General features: G+C 37.9%; 1 protein-coding gene across 4 annotated transcripts in view; it reads left to right on the top strand.

Annotated features, from left to right (window-relative positions):
- LOC150094462 (hemocytin-like) overlaps nt 1–21962 on the top strand; it is a 2636009-nt gene that overhangs the window by 950998 nt on the left and 1663049 nt on the right. For 3 of the 4 annotated variants that reach the window (XM_090412206.1, XM_090412207.1, XM_090412208.1), the window contains exon 26: nt 15886–16338. The exons of the other annotated variant lie outside the window; for it this stretch is intronic. In XM_090412206.1, coding sequence (XP_090268332.1) covers nt 15886–16338 — 453 coding nt within the window. The remainder of the gene's footprint in view (nt 1–15885; nt 16339–21962) is intronic. 4 annotated transcript variants of the gene reach the window in all.

A 21962-nucleotide genomic window follows, 5' to 3' on the forward strand; every position in this document is an offset into this window, starting at 1 on the left:
GAAAATCCTAGGGAAATTTTTAGCTATGTGGCCAGTAGGAGGAGAAATGACTGTGGAAGAATGACATTGTGCGATAAAAATTGGAATAGAGTGACTGATACAGAGGACATAGTGGAATTGTTCAATGAACACTTTATTGGAGTATTTCATCCTGCAGGAGTCAATTTGAATACTAGAGGGATAGAGCAGGTTCGAGGTTTAGAGGTGCAGGAGGAGAGTGTGTTCTAGATACTGAGTACTCTGAATGTTAGTAAAGCTGTGGGACTGGATGGTATTTCACCACGAGTTTTGAGAGAATGTGCTAAGGAACTGACAGTGCCCTTGATCTGGCTTTTCAGTGAAATTCTGGCTGCAGGAAAGGTGTCCATGGGATGGAAGGAAGGTAAGATAGTGCCATTGCATAAGGGCAGTAGCAGAGTTTAAGTGTCTAATAATTATTCCAGTTTGTGTGTCATCAGTAGTTAGTAAGATCTTGGAGAAAGTAGTGAGGGACCATATACAGTATTGGGCAGATGAGGGTAATGTTATCAGTGAGAGTCTGCATGGATTTGTGAAGGGCGGCTCTTGTTTTAGCAATATTATTATTATTATTATTATTATTATTATTATTACCCAAGACCTCATGGAGTCAAATACTCATCTGGAAGGTCCTTTTATTACACACACACACACAGCTCATCATACTGTGCTTATCATAACAGGCTAGCAATATGCTAGCCTTTTATGATAAAGTTACAAGAGCATTAGATGAGGAAAAGGCATATACTGCCATTTTCCTAGACTTTGCAAAGGCATTTGACAGGGTGCCATATGATAAGCTGATATTCAAGTTGCAGCACATGGGTCTGAATGTCCGATTGGTCAACTGAATTCAGGACTTGCTGTCCGATAGGTGTCAGAGAGTTGTGTATGGTGGAGCAATATCAAAGAGGCAGAAGGTTACAAGTGTGGTTCCACAGGGCTCAATACTGGGACCTATATTGTTTAACCTTTAAATCAACGATATTGTGTGATTGCAAGGGAATATTCGGTTGTTTTCAGATGATCCGAAGCTGGGAGGGTTATTAGTAATAGTGCAGGTGTAGTAGCCCTGCAAGAGGATTTGAATTAGCTAGATAGAGGGGCAAATGAATGGCTTTATCAGTTTAATGCAGCAAAATGTAAGGTCTTGTAAGGAAAGGGATACATCGATGGGATGCTTCATACTCTATGGGAGGAGTTAAACTAGAGGAAGTAGGAGAGACAAGAGATATCTGGGTTTGATGATTGATAGAAACCTGAAATTTAGGGGACACATTGCATAGGTAATAAAGGTAATGCAGAGGATTGCTGCAATAATGAGAAGGACACTGACCTGCAGAGATAAAATGGTTATCATTCCGTTGTATTAAACTCTGATCAGACCACACTTAGACTATTGATCTCAAATCTGGTGCCCAGGATTTGAAGGGGATAATTTAACTGCGGAAAGGGTACAAAGGGAGATAACAAAGATGGTGTCGGGACTGTACAATGCTGGTTATGAGGATCGGCTGAGGGAGTGTGGACTGCAGAGTTTGGTGGTTAGAAGAAGAAGGGGGTGATATGAATGAGACTTTTAAACAGTTGAGAGGTGGTTACAGGGTTTACATGACAAGGGGCCATCCCTGGAAATTATGAAAGGAAACTGTGAGAAAGAGGATGAGGAATGGTTTCTTTGCATGCAGTGTTGTTGAACCATTGAATGCATTGCGTGATGGAGTGGTGAGAGCAAGAACAGTCAATGTGTTTAAGGAGTGGTATGATAGACTTTGTGTTTCCTAGGAGGGACCTCCCTCGATGAGTCTTGTGTTTCTTAGAAAGGACCTCCCACAATGAGTCTTTTGACTCCATGGAGGCCCGAATAATAATAATAATAATAATAATAACACATGCACAAAGGTAACACTATACTAAATTAAACTTGTCGATATAACACTAGAGTCCTATCTAGGTAAGGCACCCTCTATAGACATGTGTAAGAGACCTTGGTTGTACATTGAGATCTCTAAGGATTGTTATAATAAATTTAGTTTAATCCTTTGTCCAAGTGTAAGCAAAGAAAGTTTGCACCTGAAGTATCTTCAGGACTGAGGCAACTCACGGTAAAGATGGACCAAGCTCTCATCACTCCTTCCCTTAATATCTCCCATAATGCAAAGCACATCTCTTGAGGACATGCATAATGCTATGCATTAAGGGAATATCAATAACCTTTATTGAGGTCTCGTCAGTGAGAGCCAGACACAGAGGCGGTGATACTAAGGCAGAAGCAATGGAGAAGTTATATTTACCAATATGAGTTGCCAAGAAGTGTACCACCTTATTATTAAATTACTCTGGATTTAGAGAAAGATGTTGTTCAATAAAGGTTGCAACCGGTCTGGATAGTGGCTGCCAAGAGAAATTTTTGTGTCCATGACAAGCCTGTGGTCCGGGCCCCACTTAAAAAAGTGCATCACTTTTGTTTAATAAAAAAAAGTCATACAAAACATTAAACATTTATTTAAAAAAAAGTGTACAATAAATTCAAAATTCGATACATTACATACCATGCAAAATACAAACATTAAATAAATAGAGAATTTTTAAATTTTTATTGCCTCATCCACTTCTGGCTGGGAACATTACTGCGAATGCAGTTACTAGCTAGCACTAGCACAGCTGACTGCAACAACCTTGCACGAATGCCTATTGACGTCATCACCCGCTATAACTACAGCATTCCGTGCCAAGAGAAGCAGTGTCTTCCGGACACTCATGGCAAGCTAAAGAACGTAGCTCTCTGTAAACACAGTATGATTCTTGATATGCCATTATCCTTTATCATTGTTGTATTATTACAAGAATTAAAACCATGCATTATAAATAAAGTTATATGACACGGCTGGGTCATTTTCGATGCCAGGCCCATTACAAAAGTATCAGATGTCACCCCCTCTCGTCGGCCCTGCATAGCATTATACATATCCACAAGGAGAGGTGCTTTGTATTATGGGAGATATTAAGACAAGGAGTGATGAGAGCTTGGTCCATCTTTCCCACGAGTTGCCTCTTTGTGCCTGAAGATACTTCAGGCACAAATTGTGTTTGCTTACACTTGGATTAAGGATTAAGCTAAATTTATTATAGTCTAACCAAGTGGGAAAAAACTTCCAACTTGGTACACTTCTTGGCAACTCTTATAGGTAAATATAACTTCTCCATTGCTTCTGCCTTAGTATCACCACTTCTGGATCTGGCTCCCACTGACGAGACCTCAATTAAGGTCGAAACCAGTCTGGGTAGTGGCCCTTCCCTTAATGCATAGCATTATACATGTCCACAAGGAGATGTGCGTTGCATTATGGAAGATACTAAGACAAGGAGTGATGAGAGTTTGGTCCACCTTTACCACGAGTTGTCTCAGTCCTGAGGATACTTTAGGCACAAACTTTGTTTGCTTACACTTGGATAAAGGATTAAACTAAATTTATTATAGTCTAATCAAGTGGGAAAAAACTTCCAACATCTTTCTCTGAATATTGTTGTTTAACATATTTGGGTAATTTCTTGCATCCATATTTAATTAAATTTGGATGATTTTTGAGGGCAGCTGCAGATTCTGCAAAATTTGCTGTTGATGTCACATGGTGGTTTTTTTCCAGTTGATCCAGTGCGTGACCAGACTAACCACAGTCATGATTGCAGATGTATTTTTTGTGTTTATCTATGTGGATGGTTGCTGATTTTCTTGTCTGCCCAAACTATGCCAAAAGTATATACAAACTTAAAAAGGAGGGAATTAATCTTTAGTGAATGGATGAGTGTAGCAAGTTTCAGATGTTTGCTTAAAGGCTGTGCATCCCATCCCCTACATTCATGACTTGATGTAGGAGATGGGATATCATTCCTAAAATCCTTCTGAAGAGATGGTCATGGATTGGAGGAAGGATTGATCAATTTTTTAATTCTGTAGCATTGGAGGCTTTATGTTTACAGTTGAGTTCTGTTGAAGGAGGGGTTCCACTGTGACAAAGATTGTAGGCTCTATTGGTTGGAATTTTAATGATATTATATTGTTGAGAGGGTGATGGGAAAGTTTGTGAACTTTCTCATTTGTGGATTTCTAGAAAACCAAGAAACTTAACATAGATACAGATGAAACAATGGTCTGGTTATGCTATGTAGCTGATTGTGCTTTCTATTTGTTCATATGGACCAAACATTATTAGGTACATTTTTAATTTTTAGTGTGTTTAAACAGCTGACATCCAATAATGCATTTCATAAAAAAAAGAAACTAAACAGTCTCCTTACATTGGAAAGTGCTTATATAAGCAATCACACCATCACCCATTCTAACAATACAGCAGTATCTTCTCCTATGTTCAGGTATCTTTGCAACACATATTTGTATAGTGGCTACAACCACTATAAAATAGGCAAAAGCCATGTCCCACAGACCCTTGCATATCCACTACACCAACATGTGTGGTCTCAACTCTAACCTTAATAGTGTTCACTATCATCTACAGTCAACCAAACCCCACCATACTCTTCTTAACAAAAACACAAATTTCACCTTCCCCCGGAACTATTCATCTCAATCATCCAAATTATACACTATTTAACTCCTTTCGACCCAAGGGTGTGCATACATCTGCTCTGACATACCCTGCCAGAGAGCACCTAACCTAGAATTGCCCAACTTTGACCTTCTTTGGCTAAAAATATCCCTCCCCACTCAGTCAATTTCATCTGCTGTCTCTATTGCTCTCCTAATACCACCAACCACTCCAAGCTCTTTAATTTCCTCTCTCCTCAAAAGTTGATTTCCTGCAGGCTGTCCACTCTCCTAATAGTGAAATCATCCTCCTCAGTGATTTTAATGTCCATAACACCAACTGGCTTTCCTCTTCCAGTTGCACAGATCCTGCAGGCAGAGATGCTGAAATATTTACCATCATCAACGACCTTACACAAATCGTTCACATGCTGACCAGAATACCAGATAACCCAAATCACTCCCCAAATACCCTAGATCTCTTCCTTACCAATTACCCTTCCAAATATACAGTGAATGTAGTATCCCCCCGGGTAATTCTGACAAACTAGTGCTCATCTGCCCCATGCAACAATGCTTACACAGTCACACCTGCACAAGAATAGTTTGGCATTATAACAGTGCCAAATGAGACAGCCTCCGAGATTACTATGCTTCATTCCCATGATTGGACTATTGTTTGCAGTCTTCCAATCCAAACATATGCATCGAACATATCACCAAAGTAATCCTCACTGGCATGATAATAGACATTCCCCACACTTCTCTGAACTGCTGTCCGCTATCCAAACCCTGGTTCTCCAAAAGATGTGCCAAGGCTGTACAAATGAAAAATCAGACATTCCATAACTGGCTCAAATTAAGAACTCCATCCTCCTTCAGTGCCTATACTGAAGCCCAAAACAGATGCAAAAAAATTATCAATGATTCCAAAACAGAATTTGAAATGGCAAAAAGCAGGAAACTTGCAGCCTGTCCTAGCGGCAGCCATGCCTTTTGGTCTCTTGCGAAAGCAGTTGGTCGCAACTTTTGCCCTACACTACTCCCACCCCTATCATACCCAGAGGGAATGTGTGTGCATTGCATTGTGTTGCAATGCACACACATTGCAACATCACCAAAAGCCAATCTCCAAGCTTTACACTTTGCCTCCAATGCATGCATAACTGACAATGGCAAATGCCCCCAGTCATTCCAACTGCCCAACATACAATGCCCACTGTATCTTTTTGCCAGAAAGTGATCATAAACCTGTTGTCAAAATTAGACACAAAAAAAGTTCCTGGCCCTGATGGCATTCCTCCAATTGTCCTGAAGGTCTGTGCAGCAGAACTGACTCCTATCCTATGCCGTCTGTACACACTCTCTTACTCCACTTATATATCCCAAAGCCTGTAAATTGGCCTATATTCAACCCATTCCCAAAAAGGGTGACAAATCGTTGCCTTCTAACTATCGCCCTATCTCCCTCACCTCAATCCTATCTAAAGTGATTGAGAAAACCATCAATTCTCAACTCCTACTCTACCTTGAAGGTACCCAGCTATTAAGCGACCACCAGTACGGATTCTTCCGTCTATGTCAATCAACAAATCTCATATATCACCCATCTCTGGACATATACCATGGAAAAATTTGGCGAATCCCAAGTAGTCACACTTGATATCTCTAAAGCCTTTGACCGGGTTTGGCACAAAGGCTTACTAAGCAAACTTCCATCATTTGGACTGTCTCAGGACTTCTGCAGATGGATTGCCAGCTTTCTGGATGCACACTATGTGTAATAGTAGATGGCTCCCTATCCTCCCACTATCCAACTAATGCTGGGGTCCCACAAGGTTCAGTTCTCTCACTGACCCTCTTCCTTCTGTACATGAATGACCTACGTCAGTTGACCTCCAACCCAATACACAGTTTTGCAAATGACAGCACGTTGCACTCCTCCCTTTCATTTGATAAACCTTATCCTACACAACTCACTTCAACCCACAGAACATCAACCACAACTTCCCTTAATTCAGACCTCCAAGACATCCTCCGATGGGGCTCAGATAACTTCGTCAACTTCAACGCTAGTAAAACCCAGTTCTGTCTTATTTCCCACAAAAAAGAACCATTTTTGCCCAGCATTATTTTTGATAACATTCAAATTCCCAGACAAGATGAAATTTCTCTTCTCGGAATTACCATGACATCAGGCCTCTCCTGTCATAAACACATCACCACTGTTGCATCCTCAGCTTCCAAAAAACTAGGTTTTCTCTTTCGCTCAAGACGTTACTTCACTTCAAAACAGCTGTTAACCTTATGCAAATCGCAAATCTGCCCAGCTATCAAATACTGTTCCCACATTTGGAGTGGGGCTCCTAAAAGCTCACTCAAAATGCTTGACTCAATACAGAGGAGAGCAATTATACTGATAAATGATCCATCTTTTACCAACTCACTCCCCCCCCACTTTCACATAGATGTTTGGTCTCTGCAATTTGTATATTTTAGAAATATTTTCATGGAAAATGCTCATCTGAAACAGCATCAATAATTCCCCCACTCTGTACTAAACTCATTGGAACATGTACAGCTACTTCCCAACATCCCTTCACAGTACACCTTGAATCCCACAGAACAAGTTTTTTTTCCTCCTTAATCCCTGCTACTGCTGTACTGTGGACCAGTCTTCCCCCTGATGTATTTCCCAAGGATTACAATATACAGGCTTTTAAATTGAATATCAACAAGTTTCTCCTTTCCCATCCCACTACCCATATACTGTACTAAAGTACTATAGGTTGACCAGCCAACCTCTCGTCTGTGGGCCCAACTTAAAAAAAAATAAAAGTCCCTATCAATTATATCCAGGATACATCTGAAAAAATAAGTAAAATCATTGCAGATATAATCTCCTTGCTACATTAATTTTATGTCTTCTTATATATCCTAAAAGAAAAGATATTTTCTGAAAAACAATTTATATGAATAAGCATTTTTTCATGTAAAAGAACTTTTCGGACCCTTTCCCCCCCTCGTACTTCAAACCACACATTCAGCTGGCACAATCTTATACACTCAAGAATATTCAAGAGGATGAAGCTGATCCTTAGGCAAATTGATGTATAAGGCTCATTGTGGTTGCAACTTATCCTGTTTTGGGTAGGTTGGTGATTTGTTGACATCTACTTTGTAGAACATAAAAAAACTGCATCCATGAGCATCTCTCTCTCTCTCTCTCTCTCTCTCTGGCAAGTCAGTACTGGCAGATTAATCTTCTGGCCATTCTTTCACAAAGGTTTAAATGGAAGAAGACAGCTGTGTTGCATAGAAGTTCACAGAGATCTGAGACAATATCTGAATCAGCATTAGCTGTCAAACACTCCTTTATCTTAGCAAGTATGGCTGCATTATTATGAATAATCAATGTCATCTAAGCCTTTCTATATGCACAGTAACCATTATTCACACAATGCCTACCCTGCTACCTCCGATCTCATACGGAGGTAGCAGGGTTTTTTCTCCCGGAAACTCGGGTTTTTCATCCCGCATACATACAAATCGGCCAGACAAAAATTACTAGTTGTGGTGGTGTTGGAGGTGGGCGGTAGATGGCATTGATGGAGATGATTCATAGTAGAGGTTAGGTGTAGAGACAGTTGTGGGTGTCCTCCCGCGATAAGTCTTCGGACTCCTTGGAGGTATCAGGAATAATAATAATAACATACCTCTACTTAAACTCATTCAAAATTGAGGCAGTCATAATTACCTCTGGAAATCCATTCTATTCATTCACCACTCTCCAAGCAAAAGATTTAGCCAATATTGTTCTCTACTTACTCATTATGTATTGAAAAATTTATTTTTGTGTGAATCTTATAGAATCCCTTTGTAATTTATAAGTTTCTGTCATGCCTCCTCTCTTCCACCTGTTATCTAAATTCTGCAACTCACACACCTTAAATTTGTCTTCATATGGAACATTTCATAGACCTATCATGCTTGGTTACTCATCTTGGAATCCTCTCCACAATCACCTTCTGCTCTCAAAGAAACCATGATCAAATCTGTGCGCAGTAGCCAAGATTTGGCTGAATCTTAGCCTTACACAGAGAGATAATAACCTCCTTATCTTTATTTGTCAATGTGTTCTTCATTATTATTATTATTATTATTATTATTATTATTATTATTATTACAGGCAACTCCAAGGAGTCCTTACACTATTGAGCTATTTTGCCAACTTTTGCAATATGTCCTCTGAACTTCAAATCCCTGTCCACCATATCCCCCCCCCCAGTTCCTCTCTTGATTAATTTTCTTCAATCCAGTACCATCGATATGATACAAAGTATGTAACATCTTCATTCCATTATTATACTTTGCACACAATGCCATGTTATTTAAAACATCCTGCAAGATGTCTCCATCACCTTCATCAACTATTGTCCTTCCCTGTTTTGCATCATCAAATATTTCTTCTTAAACCATTCCCTATATCAGCAGTTCCCAATGTTTTGAGAGTGGAGGATCCCTATTTTAATTTGAAAAATTGGAAAAACCCCTATGGAGGAGATTGGTGTTGATTAAAAATTTTATCTTGAATTATGGCCTATGTTTTTTGCATTCCAGTACTAGGGAAAAAAATATTTTTCTTTTTGATATATAGTTACAATAAATTAACAATAACATTCATTTTTAGTTAGTGTGAAGGCTGATGTTGTTTGACATTCAATATGTTCTCAAGAGTCTGGACAATGCAAGAAGGACAGAAAATGCATTCAGGTGGTAAATGGTAGATACACCCATACATGGCATATAGATCGAATGTATGTGTGACGCCACAATGCATTGTTGGTCTGTACAGCCTGCAGTAGTACATCAAGGCTGTTCATAACATAACATAACATAAAATGTCCGTGTGGTTAGCCAAGTGGCTATGCACCTCGCAACCATATGCCTGGGAAAGGAGTATTCTAGGTTCTTGTCACTGATGTGAGGAACAAAATCTGGGAGTTTTCCTCCTGCAAGCAGGCAAACTGGCTCCATGAACACACATAGATTACAGTCAGGAATTCTTCAGTCCCATCCATAGGTCTGATTCATCAGCTATGCCGGTCCCAAGGCCGGATAAAATTTGGGAGGATTGAGATGGTGCCGTACTTCCCCGTAAAAGGGGCCTCATAGCCGTTATATTAATCATACGCTATAAATAACATAAAATATTTGTTTTCAAAAATGAATCTCTTGCAAACCCTCTTAGAATACTACTGTGAACCACAGGTTGGATACTGCTGTTCTATATCATTAATATATTTTAGAGTCCTTAGGCACTTCATTAATCACGCTCATTCATCTTGACAATGAAAAATATCTGTCACTGTTTGACCAAAGTGGAACCAGAGTGAAACCAAAATGTATCCTTTTCTAAATATTTACAATATACTTTTTTGTGGATGAAAATTATCTTGAATTGTTATTCTCTCTCTTTGTTATATATATATATATATATATATATATATATATATATATATATATATATATATATATATATATATATATATATATATATATATATATAAAAACTGATTCTTTCTCTCATTCTGTTATTATTATTTTCCTCTGATTTTCTATGTCTTAAAAATTGTTTTTGTTTTCTTTTTGTAATATATTCTGGTATCATGTAAATTTATTTTCCCCATTCATTCAAGTATAAATTTTTCAAAGTTAAATATACACTGCTTGGAAAGAAGTGAAGTGATACCATAGTGTGAAGAACAACCAGTCATAGCACCCTTCTTCATAAGATGTAGGACCTCCTTTTGCTGTGATGACTGCAGCAATTCTTTGGAATATACTTTCCGCAAGTGTACTATAGCGATCAATGAGACTTTTGGGAATTTGGGATCATTCTTAATGTAGGCATGTAATGAAGTCCTGGACTGTTGTGGGACTGGCATCCATTTACCTCACCCGATGCTCCAGTTCATCCCACAGGTGTTTCATAGGGTTGAGATCAGGTCTCTGTGAAGGTCATCGAAAATATCAACATCTAGACAATACCCTAATAGAAAGAAGTATCAAATTAGGCAGTAATAACAGAAACAAAGAAAAAACAAGTTCAGATGAAACAGATAATTTCATCAATGTCCACAATGGAGTCAAAAAGAAAGAAAGAGCAAAAGCAGGGGTAATGATTTTTATTCACAAATCAATTAAAAAAATATCACACATTAAAAATACTGGAGCGAGAGAATTCTAGAACTAAGATTACAAATAAGCTGCAGCTTCCTTGTTGTTATGTCATCATACACTTGTTGTTGGCTTCTATGCCTCAGAGGAGGGAAGAAAAAAAGATAATGCCTTTTATTCAGATTTACAAAAAATAAAAGATAAAAGAAACTCAAATGATTATTTATTAATAATGGGAGATATTTTAATGTCAGAGTAGAGAACATTCCACTAGGTACGAATATAGGAACAAATGGTGAAACAGCATACAACAGAAATGTATAAATTTAGGGATTTTTACAGTAATAGTAAATTAAAAATTATTAATACTTTTTTCAAGCATAAAGATTGCCATAAATTCACTTGGGAAACAAGAAACCTAAAAAAAGTATAATATACTATAATATAAGGTGACCAGATTTTCAAAACAAAAAAAGGGACATTTTGAATTTGTCAACAATTAGATAAAGGGACAAAAACAGGGTACTTCTGGTACGCTCTACATAAAAATGGGATAACATATAATTATTATAATTACCATACACAAGACTGAAGTGTGCATTATAATTATGGAGTATCAGCATTATCATTATTATTATATTTATATGAAGACATTATTTCTTCCAAAAGTGTTGATTCTATCAAGATGCACTCATAAAAGTCAATATATGAAATGTCAATGTGTGTCTTGATCACAATTATTGCTTTCACGGTCTTGGTGTTGAAGTGGTTCTTTTCATCAGACCACAAAGAACTCATGAGAGAAAAAAAATTCTTTCTACAGCTTCGTTTGTTCCTGGGATTGCCATAACAAACACCACAACTGGCAGTATGTTTTTGTAGTGGATGTTTTTTTTCTTGGAGCACCTTAAACACGTCACACCACTTTTTTTCCCACTTCAGTGCTTGTGTCCTTCCGTTCTTCCATCTTGGAGTTCACAACATTATTTATATGGTTGACTTCATCAAATAATTCATCTTCATTAACAATATTCAGTATTTTGCTGTGAACATCGCTGATTGTTTTTAGGCTGCTTCCAACTTCAGTCCAAGTTAGTGGAGTTTGCAATTTAATCCAGAAACGCTTTCATGGCTGGAAATGATAAGTCCAGTTGCTTAAATATTCAAGGAAAGTATCATAAAATAAATTTGTAGTGTCTAAAAATTCTTTTTCATCAAAGACACCCTCATATTTGAACTCTGAAATAATTGATGGCATTTTAAATGTTTGAAAGTTCTCAACTTTCCTATTTGTAATTTTCTGTCTGAGCAATTCCAATTCTTCTACCACTTCAGTTGCCAAAATATTTTCTCTTTCTATTTTCATTATTGTTGCTGAGAATATTTTCAGCTGGCTTTGCATGAAATAGAGCCAAAGTATTGATTGTTGATTACTGAAAAATGATTTCAACAATGTAGGGCATTTATCTTGTGATAAAAAGTAAGATCTGAGTCCATCATACATTTCATACACGTCATCATACATGTCAGCATGAATGTTGGTGTTGCAGTTATCTGCAGAAAATGCAATGATTTTCTCAGTCAGCTGCTGTTTCTGCAAAATATCCAATATATGATTTGCAAGCAGTTCTGCTGTTTCTCCTGCTATGTTCTGAAAATCTATCACTTTAACCTGAATACTTTTATTCAGGATGAAGTACCTAACAAGGACAGGCACCAACTTGAAATCTCTGTGGTTTGATATGTCTACAATATCTGAGACATATTTCACTTGTTTCAATTCAATTGCTATTTCTCGCATTGTGTAGGTGCCAAGATATTCACTAAAATTGATTGGCACTTTGTTCACCCACATGTAAATTTCTTTTGAAATAAATTTCTCACTATTGCAGAGGTGCAGTCCATTGACCTCAAAGAAAGGTTATGTTTTGCATGAAATGCAAACAAACCTTCTTGAGCTGCAAGACATGTACTTTCGTCAGTTAATTTCCCTTTAGAATTTTTCATGAAAAATGATGTAACATCTTGACTTGAACTGCAAGCAGCAGCTTCCAATTTATGTTTTTGCTTCGCCAAATGCTGTTTTATATCAGAATGGCCTCCATGTTCAATTGAAAAACCAAATGACACACAGTACATTGCAACTTGTTTGTTGTTTCATCGTCTTTCAAGAAGGGATATTCTTCTTTTAAATCCTTTTTGGCACAACAAAATCTGGATGAAATATCATCACTCACAATATGCACAAGCTTTAACTTTCACAATTACTAACAGACCTACATAAGAAGCTCAAAACAATAGTATAGTATGGTAGAGAAAGTAACTTTGTTACTGGCTGGATGCAGCAGTGCTGCCACTAGTTGCAGCATTTTTGTCCTCTTGCAGAGAGAGTGCGTTCGTAACAGTTGATAATCGTCATATCATGCATGTTTTTGATCTCAAGCTATCACATGTCACCAGCAGAGACGTTATCCTTTCCATATTCAAACATACAAGAATGAAGTCATGCCAAAAATTCAAAAAAGGGACAAAATGGTTGCAGCATTTTTGTCCTCTTGCAGAGAGAGTGCGTTCATAACAGTTGATAATCGTCATATCATGCATGTTTTTGATCTCAAGCTATCACATGTCACCAGCAGAGACGTTATCCTTTCCATATTAGCATATTAGGCTATCTTCCTGGTAGGAAGATAGCCTAATATGCTACTAGATAGCCAGCTATTTAGGAGTGCAGAAATAGAATCTGATCATTATCTCTTCCAAGTAAAATTAAGAATACTGCCAAGATTGTATAAAATTAACAAAATCAGGACTAAGTTTTGGCAAGACTGCCACTACTGTACAGAAGTGAATTATTGACTATTGAAACTGGAGACATGACATTCCTGTGAAGGACAGCAGACTGTACTCTCTTGGATAAAAAAATAAGCACAGAAACATGTAAAGAACTAAAAATAGAATCAGTAACTGGACAAAGTATATGAATACCAAAAGAACCGAATTGAACATATCAAAAGAATGGACAGTTCAATACTACCCAAAAAATACTTCAGTGCTATCCATTTGAAAGATGTAGAAGTCAAGAATGACCAAGGAAAAGATGGAATGAGACCAGTACAGGCCATTGAGCCTAAATCTCTGAAAGGATGATGATGAAATCAGGGCTCACTGACTGACATCAGTGTAGTGATGTCATGTCCACAAACTACACACTTACAAAAGAAGGCTTATTGCATGGTTCATTGTCTTTCAGAAAGAGATAATGGTCAGTTCCATAGAAAGACCACAAATTAGGGAGCATTGTATTGTCCAGAATGTTCCAATACCTCTTGGAGTTCAATGCTCATGGCACCACAAACCGAGGCTTGAGGACCATACCATCACACTGCCACCTCTGAATTTCATAGTTTAGGTTACACACTCTACTAAGAGACATTCACCAGGTATCCACCACATACGTCCATCTGCTCAGTAGTGGGTGTAACATGATTCTTTGCTTCTTAACACAACTTTCCAAACTTCTACATCCCACTCTTTGTACAACTGAAGATGGCACTGCATGTTGGTTTGGGTAATGTGGAGCTTACACATTGTGGTCCTTCCATGAAAATGCATGTTATGAGCCTGGTTCTGAATGTTAATGTAGATTTGTGTTCCTGTCAATGCCTGGAACTCTGCTTTCAACATGTTGGCTGACGAATGGCAGTTTTCGTATTATCTTTCATAGCACCCTACAGTCACATTAGGTGCTACAATGCTGCCACACCCACATCTGCCCATCTACTCTGTAGTGTGATTTGTCGCTCCATAACATAGCTTTCCAAACTTCCACTCCCACTGCACATGCTCTTTCACCACTGAAGATGATGTTACATGATGGTTTGGATAATGTCAGACTTAATATTGTGATCCTACCATGGAAATCCATGTTGTGAGTCTCAGTTCTGAATGTTTTTGTGCAGGTTTGTTTTCCTGTAGATGCCTGTACCCTGCATTCAATGTGTTGGCTGATGAATGGCGATTTTTACATATTATCCTTTGAAGCACCCTACGTTCACATTAGGTGAGTGTGGTGGGTCATTCTCTGTGGGCAGCACTTCCAGTTGAATTCCTGCACTTAAATCTTAGTAATAGTATCACCGATTGTTGACCTGGGGGTGGTCCAATTTGTGGCAAACAGATAGGCCTGCATCATGGCATATGTCTATCACAATGCCTCTTTATGGTGACCAAATATATTATTATTATTATTATTATTATCTAGGCCTCCATGGAGTCAAAAGACTCATCATGGGAGGTCATTTTTAGGAAACACAAAGCTTATCATACCATTCCTTGAACCCACTACTCTCTGATGCCTATCAGTCAGCCAATCCTGAATCCATTTGACTAACCCGACATTTAAACCCATGTACTGCAACTTAAACATCAGCTTATCATGTGGCACCCTGTCAAATGCCTTTGCAAAATCCAAAGAAATGGCAGTATATGCCTTTCCCTCATCAACTGCTCTTGTCACTTTATTTTAAAAGGCAATCATATTACTAAAGCAAGAGTGCCCCTTAAGAAATCCATGTTGATTCTCACAGATACCATTACCCTCATCTGCCCAATGCTGTATATAGTCCCTCACTAATTTCTCCAAGACCTTAACAACTACTGATGACACACAAACATTCCTATAATTAGACACTTCCAGTCTGCTACCACTCTTATGCAGTGGCACTATCTTACCATCCTTCCATTCCCTGGGTACTTTTCTCACAGTTAGACTTTTATTGAAAAGTCAGGTCAACAGAGCAGTCAGTTCTTTAGCACATTCTCTCAAAACCCGTGGTGAAATACCATCCAGTCCAACAGCTTTACTGGTATCCAGAGTACTCAGTATTTGGAACACACTTTCCTCTTGCACCTCTAAGATGGAGTATATTTGGTCACTAATAATAAATAATAATTACATGGCACGATGCACCTTAACTATGGGGATGTTCATTGGCCATTGACTTCTTTCCAAGCAGTGTGTGTTTACATATGTGGGTAACAGTGCCAATATCATTTTGAGCATAGTTTATATGGGTTAAATTTCTGAAATAGAAATATTTGCAGTATTTGTCTGAATTTTTGGTCAATATATCTTTTAGGTCCTATGCCCACAACACCATTTCTTACAAGCTCTACTTTTACCAAAGCTTCTTCTCCATTCATTACATCACCACCAATCATGCTTTTAACTGTGACAGAAACAGAAACATTATCTACTACTACTACTACTACTACTCACATTCCTACAGTAAAAGTTGAAACTAAGTGCAATGCTCCAGGATGGACATACTGGATGAATGCTTATACATCAGATGACAGGGGAGATTTTGAAACCCTGCCAGAATTGCGTAAACGTTATTCATTTTGCTCCGAAGAAGAAATTGAAAGGATTGAATGTCGTGATTCTTCTACATTTAAGAGTCATGAAATTGTTCCTGATATGAAGATTGAATGCTCAAAACATTTAGGACTAATATGTAAAAATTCACAAAGAGGAGATCTACAGTGCGCAGATTATGAAGTTAGATTTTATTGTAGGTGTAACGAATCAGGTAAGTAATGAATTTTTCTTATATTTAAAAACTAAGGAAAGTAGTACCAGTTAAGCATACACCCCGATTATACAACTATGCTGTTTATTTATCATATCTTCCCTCTTCTCCATTAAAAACACCTCTTCTATATTAAACTGCTACACACTCTTCAAGTTATTATATAAGTCACATCACTTTTCCTATCTATTAGGCTCTTTCTTATGGCAAGTCATCGTCACCCATAGTTCTTCAAGCAAAAAATCTAGTCCTAATACCTTTGCTAATGACACTCTTCCACAATCTCCAGTGATGACCACTTGTTCTTTGACAGTATTCTATAGACCTTCCACAGTCTTGACCACTTGCTTCTCTCGATCCTCTCCACCACTTTCTCATTCCCAAGGAATCTAGGTGACCAGCTCTACATGCAGTAGTCCAGATAATATGGCCTTATTAAAACCTCATAAAGAGGAATAATAACTTCCATATCACTGCATGTTAGTGTAATCATGAACATCCACAGTGTATTCATGAACATTCATGAACACTCATTATTTGTAGGAGGATCCAGATCCCTGCTGCCTTTCAAGGGTTTACAGTAGTGAAATGGTTCACAAGTCAGCTAGCTGCTGGTTAGTGCACAGGACTGAACTGGTTAGTAACGAATCTGAAGCTTTCCTGATCAGCTAACATCAAATCCTGCTGCCACTTACTTTGCCAATATGTGAATGGAGGGAGGCCAAGTGCAGTGGTTGCAAGGAAAATGTTAAGGCCATGTATAGACAGGAGACTGGTTCCCTCTGTGTAGGCGGTATGTTTACAAGTTTGTCGCCTTTCATTCCAAGCCCTTTTCCTTTTTATTTCTTTCTTCTCACATTTAATGGATCGCAACCAAAAGAAACATGACTTTACTAAGTTAAAAATAATAAAAATCTTAAAAAATAACAAATATCCAAACAAAAAAAATATCAACATTAATTATTACTAAAAAAAAAGGTTTGTTTCCATTTCACCAAACTTTGTGGCTTAAACAACAATATAGACAATGTGCACCACCACCTCCTACAGTCATCTAAACCGGAATTACTATTCCTAACAGAATTCCAATTTCAACCCTCAACAACAAGAACTGACATTCCACATCAAAGATTGAAAACCTTGAATCCTCCTGTTTAATCTGCTTTGACTCAAAATTTCTCTAATAAACCAACCTGAAACTTTCATTTACTGCCTTTTATCTCATTTCATGTGCTTTTGTTCTCCAAACTCTGTTAACCACTTTGACCTCTTCAGCACTCTCTCTCACTCATTAGCCTCAGCATTCTGCAGTCAAAATGCCATATATTGTGAGGTCATCCTTCTTGGGGGACTTCAGGTTACACAGCTCAAATTGGCTTCCCTTTTTCAGTTTTATCAATCAGGTGGGCAGGGGTGCCAAGGTGTTTGTTATTAGAAGTGACCTAACACAGATCATTAATCTCCCTACCAGAATACCTGAAAGCTCTTCAATCTGCCAACACACTTCTGCTCTTCCCTAACAAGCTCCATGTCCAAATTTACTGTGGATGTCAGTTGTCCTTTTGTTAATTCAGATCACAACCTCATACAAGTTTTCTACAGAACAACCTTCACCCACTAGTTCTCAGTCTTATGTCCTTTGTCATCCCCTTTGGCTCTACAAGAGTGCCTAATGGGTACTCTTTCCTTCCTATAGTCTGACTACTGTTTCAGTTCTCCTGATCCAAACATACTAAATAATAGAAATTATCCTCATAGGAATGAAGGCTTTCATTCCTCATTTCACCCCAAATCCATAGCTACCATACAGCCTTAGTTCTCAAAGTGTGGCAACACAGTAAAAGAAAAAAATTCTGCATACTGTGGAATGGCTTAACACCAAAACTCCAGTTGTTCACTCCATCTATACTGCAACTTGCGACATTTCTAAAAGAATCATTAACTAATACAAAATAATTTTGTATTAGTTCTAAAAAGAATCATTAACTAAAAGAATTTCTAAAAGAATCATTAACTAAAAGAATCATTAACTAAAAGAATCATTAACTAATACAAATCAGATTTTGAAAAGGCCAAAAGCTTCAAACTTCCCTACTGTTAAAATGGCAGTCTAGCCTTCTGATTCCTTGCAAGGCCATTGGGTAAAACTTCTGTCCACCCATGTTTCCCAGTCAGACATCCAGATGGTACCATAGCCACCTGACCTAAAGACGAGGCCTACTTACTGGCATCATTCTCTCTTCAAATTCCTGCATTGATGAACTAGGGAGTCATCCCACCTCACTCTACCAAAAGATGCTCACCCCCACATCATCCATAGTCTTCCACCAGAAAGAAATCTAAGGTATCTTTTAATAGCCTGAACAAAAACAAGGCATCTAGTCCTTAGGGTATCCCACCCATTGTGTTAAAATCTTGTGCCCCAGAATTAACTCCTGTTCTGTATCGCCTCTTCAATCTGTCCTATTCAACTGACATGTACTCTTACATCATGGAAACAGGCCTACATCCGGTCTCTTCCAAAGAAAAGCAATAAGTCAGCCAACGAACCACTGCCTAATTGCTCTCGCTTCTGTTCTCTCTAAAACTATGGAGAAGGTCATCAACAGCTGACTTGTGCACCACCCGGAGATCTACCAACTAATTTGTAACCAGCAATATGGATTCTGCCACTTCTCATCGACAGCTAATCTTCTGGACTTAATCGCCCACCTCTCAATTGAAGCCATGGAAAAATTTGGGGAAACTCATGTAGTCACTCTTGACATTTCAAAAGCATTTGATTGGATTTGGCACAGGGACCCACTTAACAAACTTCCATCCTGATCTATCTTCCACACTCTGTGACTGGTTCACCAAGTTTCTCACTGGTTGCCAACATCCTTTTACAGTCCTACTTGAAATTCACCAAACCAACTTTTCTGTCACATCTTCAATTCCATCCACTTCTATTCCAAAGAAGAGAAGTGATTATGGAATCAAAGAGTGAAATCATGAAGTTAAAATATTGTGCCCAGAACTAACCTGTTCTGTATTGCCTCTTCAATTTTAACCCCAACTCTGTTTTCCAAACAATACAACCTTCAGTTTTCAAAAAACAAAATGAATAAATAAAATAAACAAACTCTTTTCTTCTTATATAAACAAAGTGGATATTATTGGATACATTTCTCCGACATTTCAAGTTCCTAAGTACAAAACGAGAGATTTTGCTCTCTTAAGGTTTATACGTAATCTCAGAAGAGAACCAGCCAGTTTGAAACAGCTATCAGGTCAGTGAAACCTTATCAGAATGGACTAATAAAAGGCGAATACATAGATGCTTGGGTGGCACCTATGTCTTCTAAGTAGTCCACACTAAGGCAACCATGAATGCCAGGGAGTGTATTCCTGTAATCTCTCTGGTCAACTTACCATACAAAACTTTCATATATTCTACATTCGGCTTTGAAATAATGCTAGATCTAATATCCACTTTACTTATATAATTTTACATCACTGAACTGAAGCCTTTTGGCACTTTATTTTAGCAATTTGTTTCTTCTTATCCTTTTACCCACATGCAGCACTGGTATACTGTATATAGTTCTTGTGATCTTTCACGTGTGGGTCAGATATGTATGCATTAATCCATTTCCACCACTTAAATAAAATTCATTAATTAAGTAGTCATAAAGAGTTTTTACCACTGGATTACAAAGCATATTATTATTATTACTGCATTGGCAACTCAATGGAGTCTGAAGACTCATAGTGAGAGACCTAAAATATCCACAAAAAAGATCACACCTCTCCTTCAATACATTAACAGACAAAGCACTTATAAATGACTCTGGCAACCCATTCCATTTATTCACCACTCTCCAAGCAAAAAATCTACGTCTCACATCCTTGTTAACCACAATCGTACCCAATTTTTAGGGAATACTTCTTGTCCTGTCCCCTTCTAGCCAAGTGCTGAAATATTTCCTCTGTGTTAATCTTTATAAAACTTTAAGTAACTTAATAGTTTCAATCATATCTTCTCTCTTTCAAATATCAGCCAATTTGTGCAATCGACAAACCTTAATTTGTCTTCATTGAGAGCATTCCACAGATCACTCACCATCTTGGTCACTCGCTTTTGGATCTGCTTCACCACTTCCTCATCCCCTAAAGAAACTGAGTTGACAAGACCCAAGCACAGTAATTCAGATGTGATCATATCAAGACTTTATAAAGAGGTTCGATAACTCCCTTATCTCTGCTTGTTAGCATGTTCTTCAGTAACCAAGTAATCCTGTCAACTACCTTAGCAATATGCAGTATTGGGGGGTTGGCTATTTAGGTAGGTAAAAAAAAAGAATTCAAAGTATCTTATCCATGGGGCTAAATTTCAAACACATCATCAATAGCATAACCAACCATATGGGCTTGTATAGTAACCTATACCATAGTAAATTTAAATAATTAGAAGATTAGTTAGAAATAATTAGTTAGAAATTAGCTTTATTAAATCAAAGAGTATCTGTTAGTGGTACATTAATAAAGACGTAACATTGAAATTAACCATTATGTCTGAATGTTTAAAGGAGTTGATTTTTAACTAGTGATTTGAAATGGATAGAATCTTGTATAAAACTAGCCAGATAGTGGGGGAAAGTGACTTAGCTGTCTTGTTGAGCAAGTTTATAGTAGGTCTTATGCCCTATACTTGATAGCATAGAGGAATATTAGATTTGTGTAGTTTAAGTCCCCATACATATTGGGTGGTTTAACATGAACAGGTTTTATTTTATTGATGATTTCTATAAGCCAAGAAGTCACTTTTCTCTTTTGAGACATACTGTAGTAAGGTCTTGATCAATAATGTGGTAAGTATTACTAAATAGCTTAAGGAAATTAACAACATACACTAGAATATAAATTAAATTAAACTTTAATAAATATTTTCAATATTTCGACAATGTCACGTTGCCATCTTCAAAGGAACTTACAATAAAGGCACGTGCACGCAGGCACTACTTACAGTAACTGAGAATGAAACGAGGATGCTATTGTTTTCCTAAAAGTCTTGATGGTTCCCCCTAGCGGGCTATGTAGGTATTCTTGGCCATTGGGCTGAAGGTCTGCTGATGTAAGTCTCCCAAATTTGGGGCATTCTCATGCAAGTGGATTTGTTGAGGGTTGGCATGTTTCTTAGGGCTGAGGCTGATTCCATGAATAATCTTTCAAATTTGAACTGGCTACGGTGTATTACTGTAGCTTTCTTCCACCGTATTCTGTGGCATGTATCCAGAGCATGGTCTGCAAGACCATAGTGGCTGTACTTGTGGAACCGGATGTAGACCTTGTGTTCTGAAATTCTGATATTCGCTGTCCTGCCTGTTTGGACAAAGTAAGACAGTTTACAGCTGCAAGGGAACTGGTATATACCAGGTAGGTCTAGGGGAAGTGGTTGGTTTTTGGTGGAGCGGATAAGGGATGCCAATTTTCTATTGTCTGTAACAAGAGGTCAAGTCATGTTTTTTTAAGATTTTGGTAATTTTTTCCAATGTGCCTCAGATGTAGGGAATGGTGATGGATTTAGTAATCTTTGTTGTGAAAGTGGAAGGGGGAGGGTTGTGGTTTACTGGTTTCAATAT

Source organism: Typopeltis vanoorti, chromosome 22 (genome assembly GCF_054136105.1).
Source record: "Typopeltis vanoorti isolate ZY-2024b chromosome 22, IOZ_Tvanoo_1.0, whole genome shotgun sequence".
NCBI classification, from domain to species: Eukaryota; Metazoa; Arthropoda; class Arachnida; order Uropygi; family Thelyphonidae; genus Typopeltis; species Typopeltis vanoorti.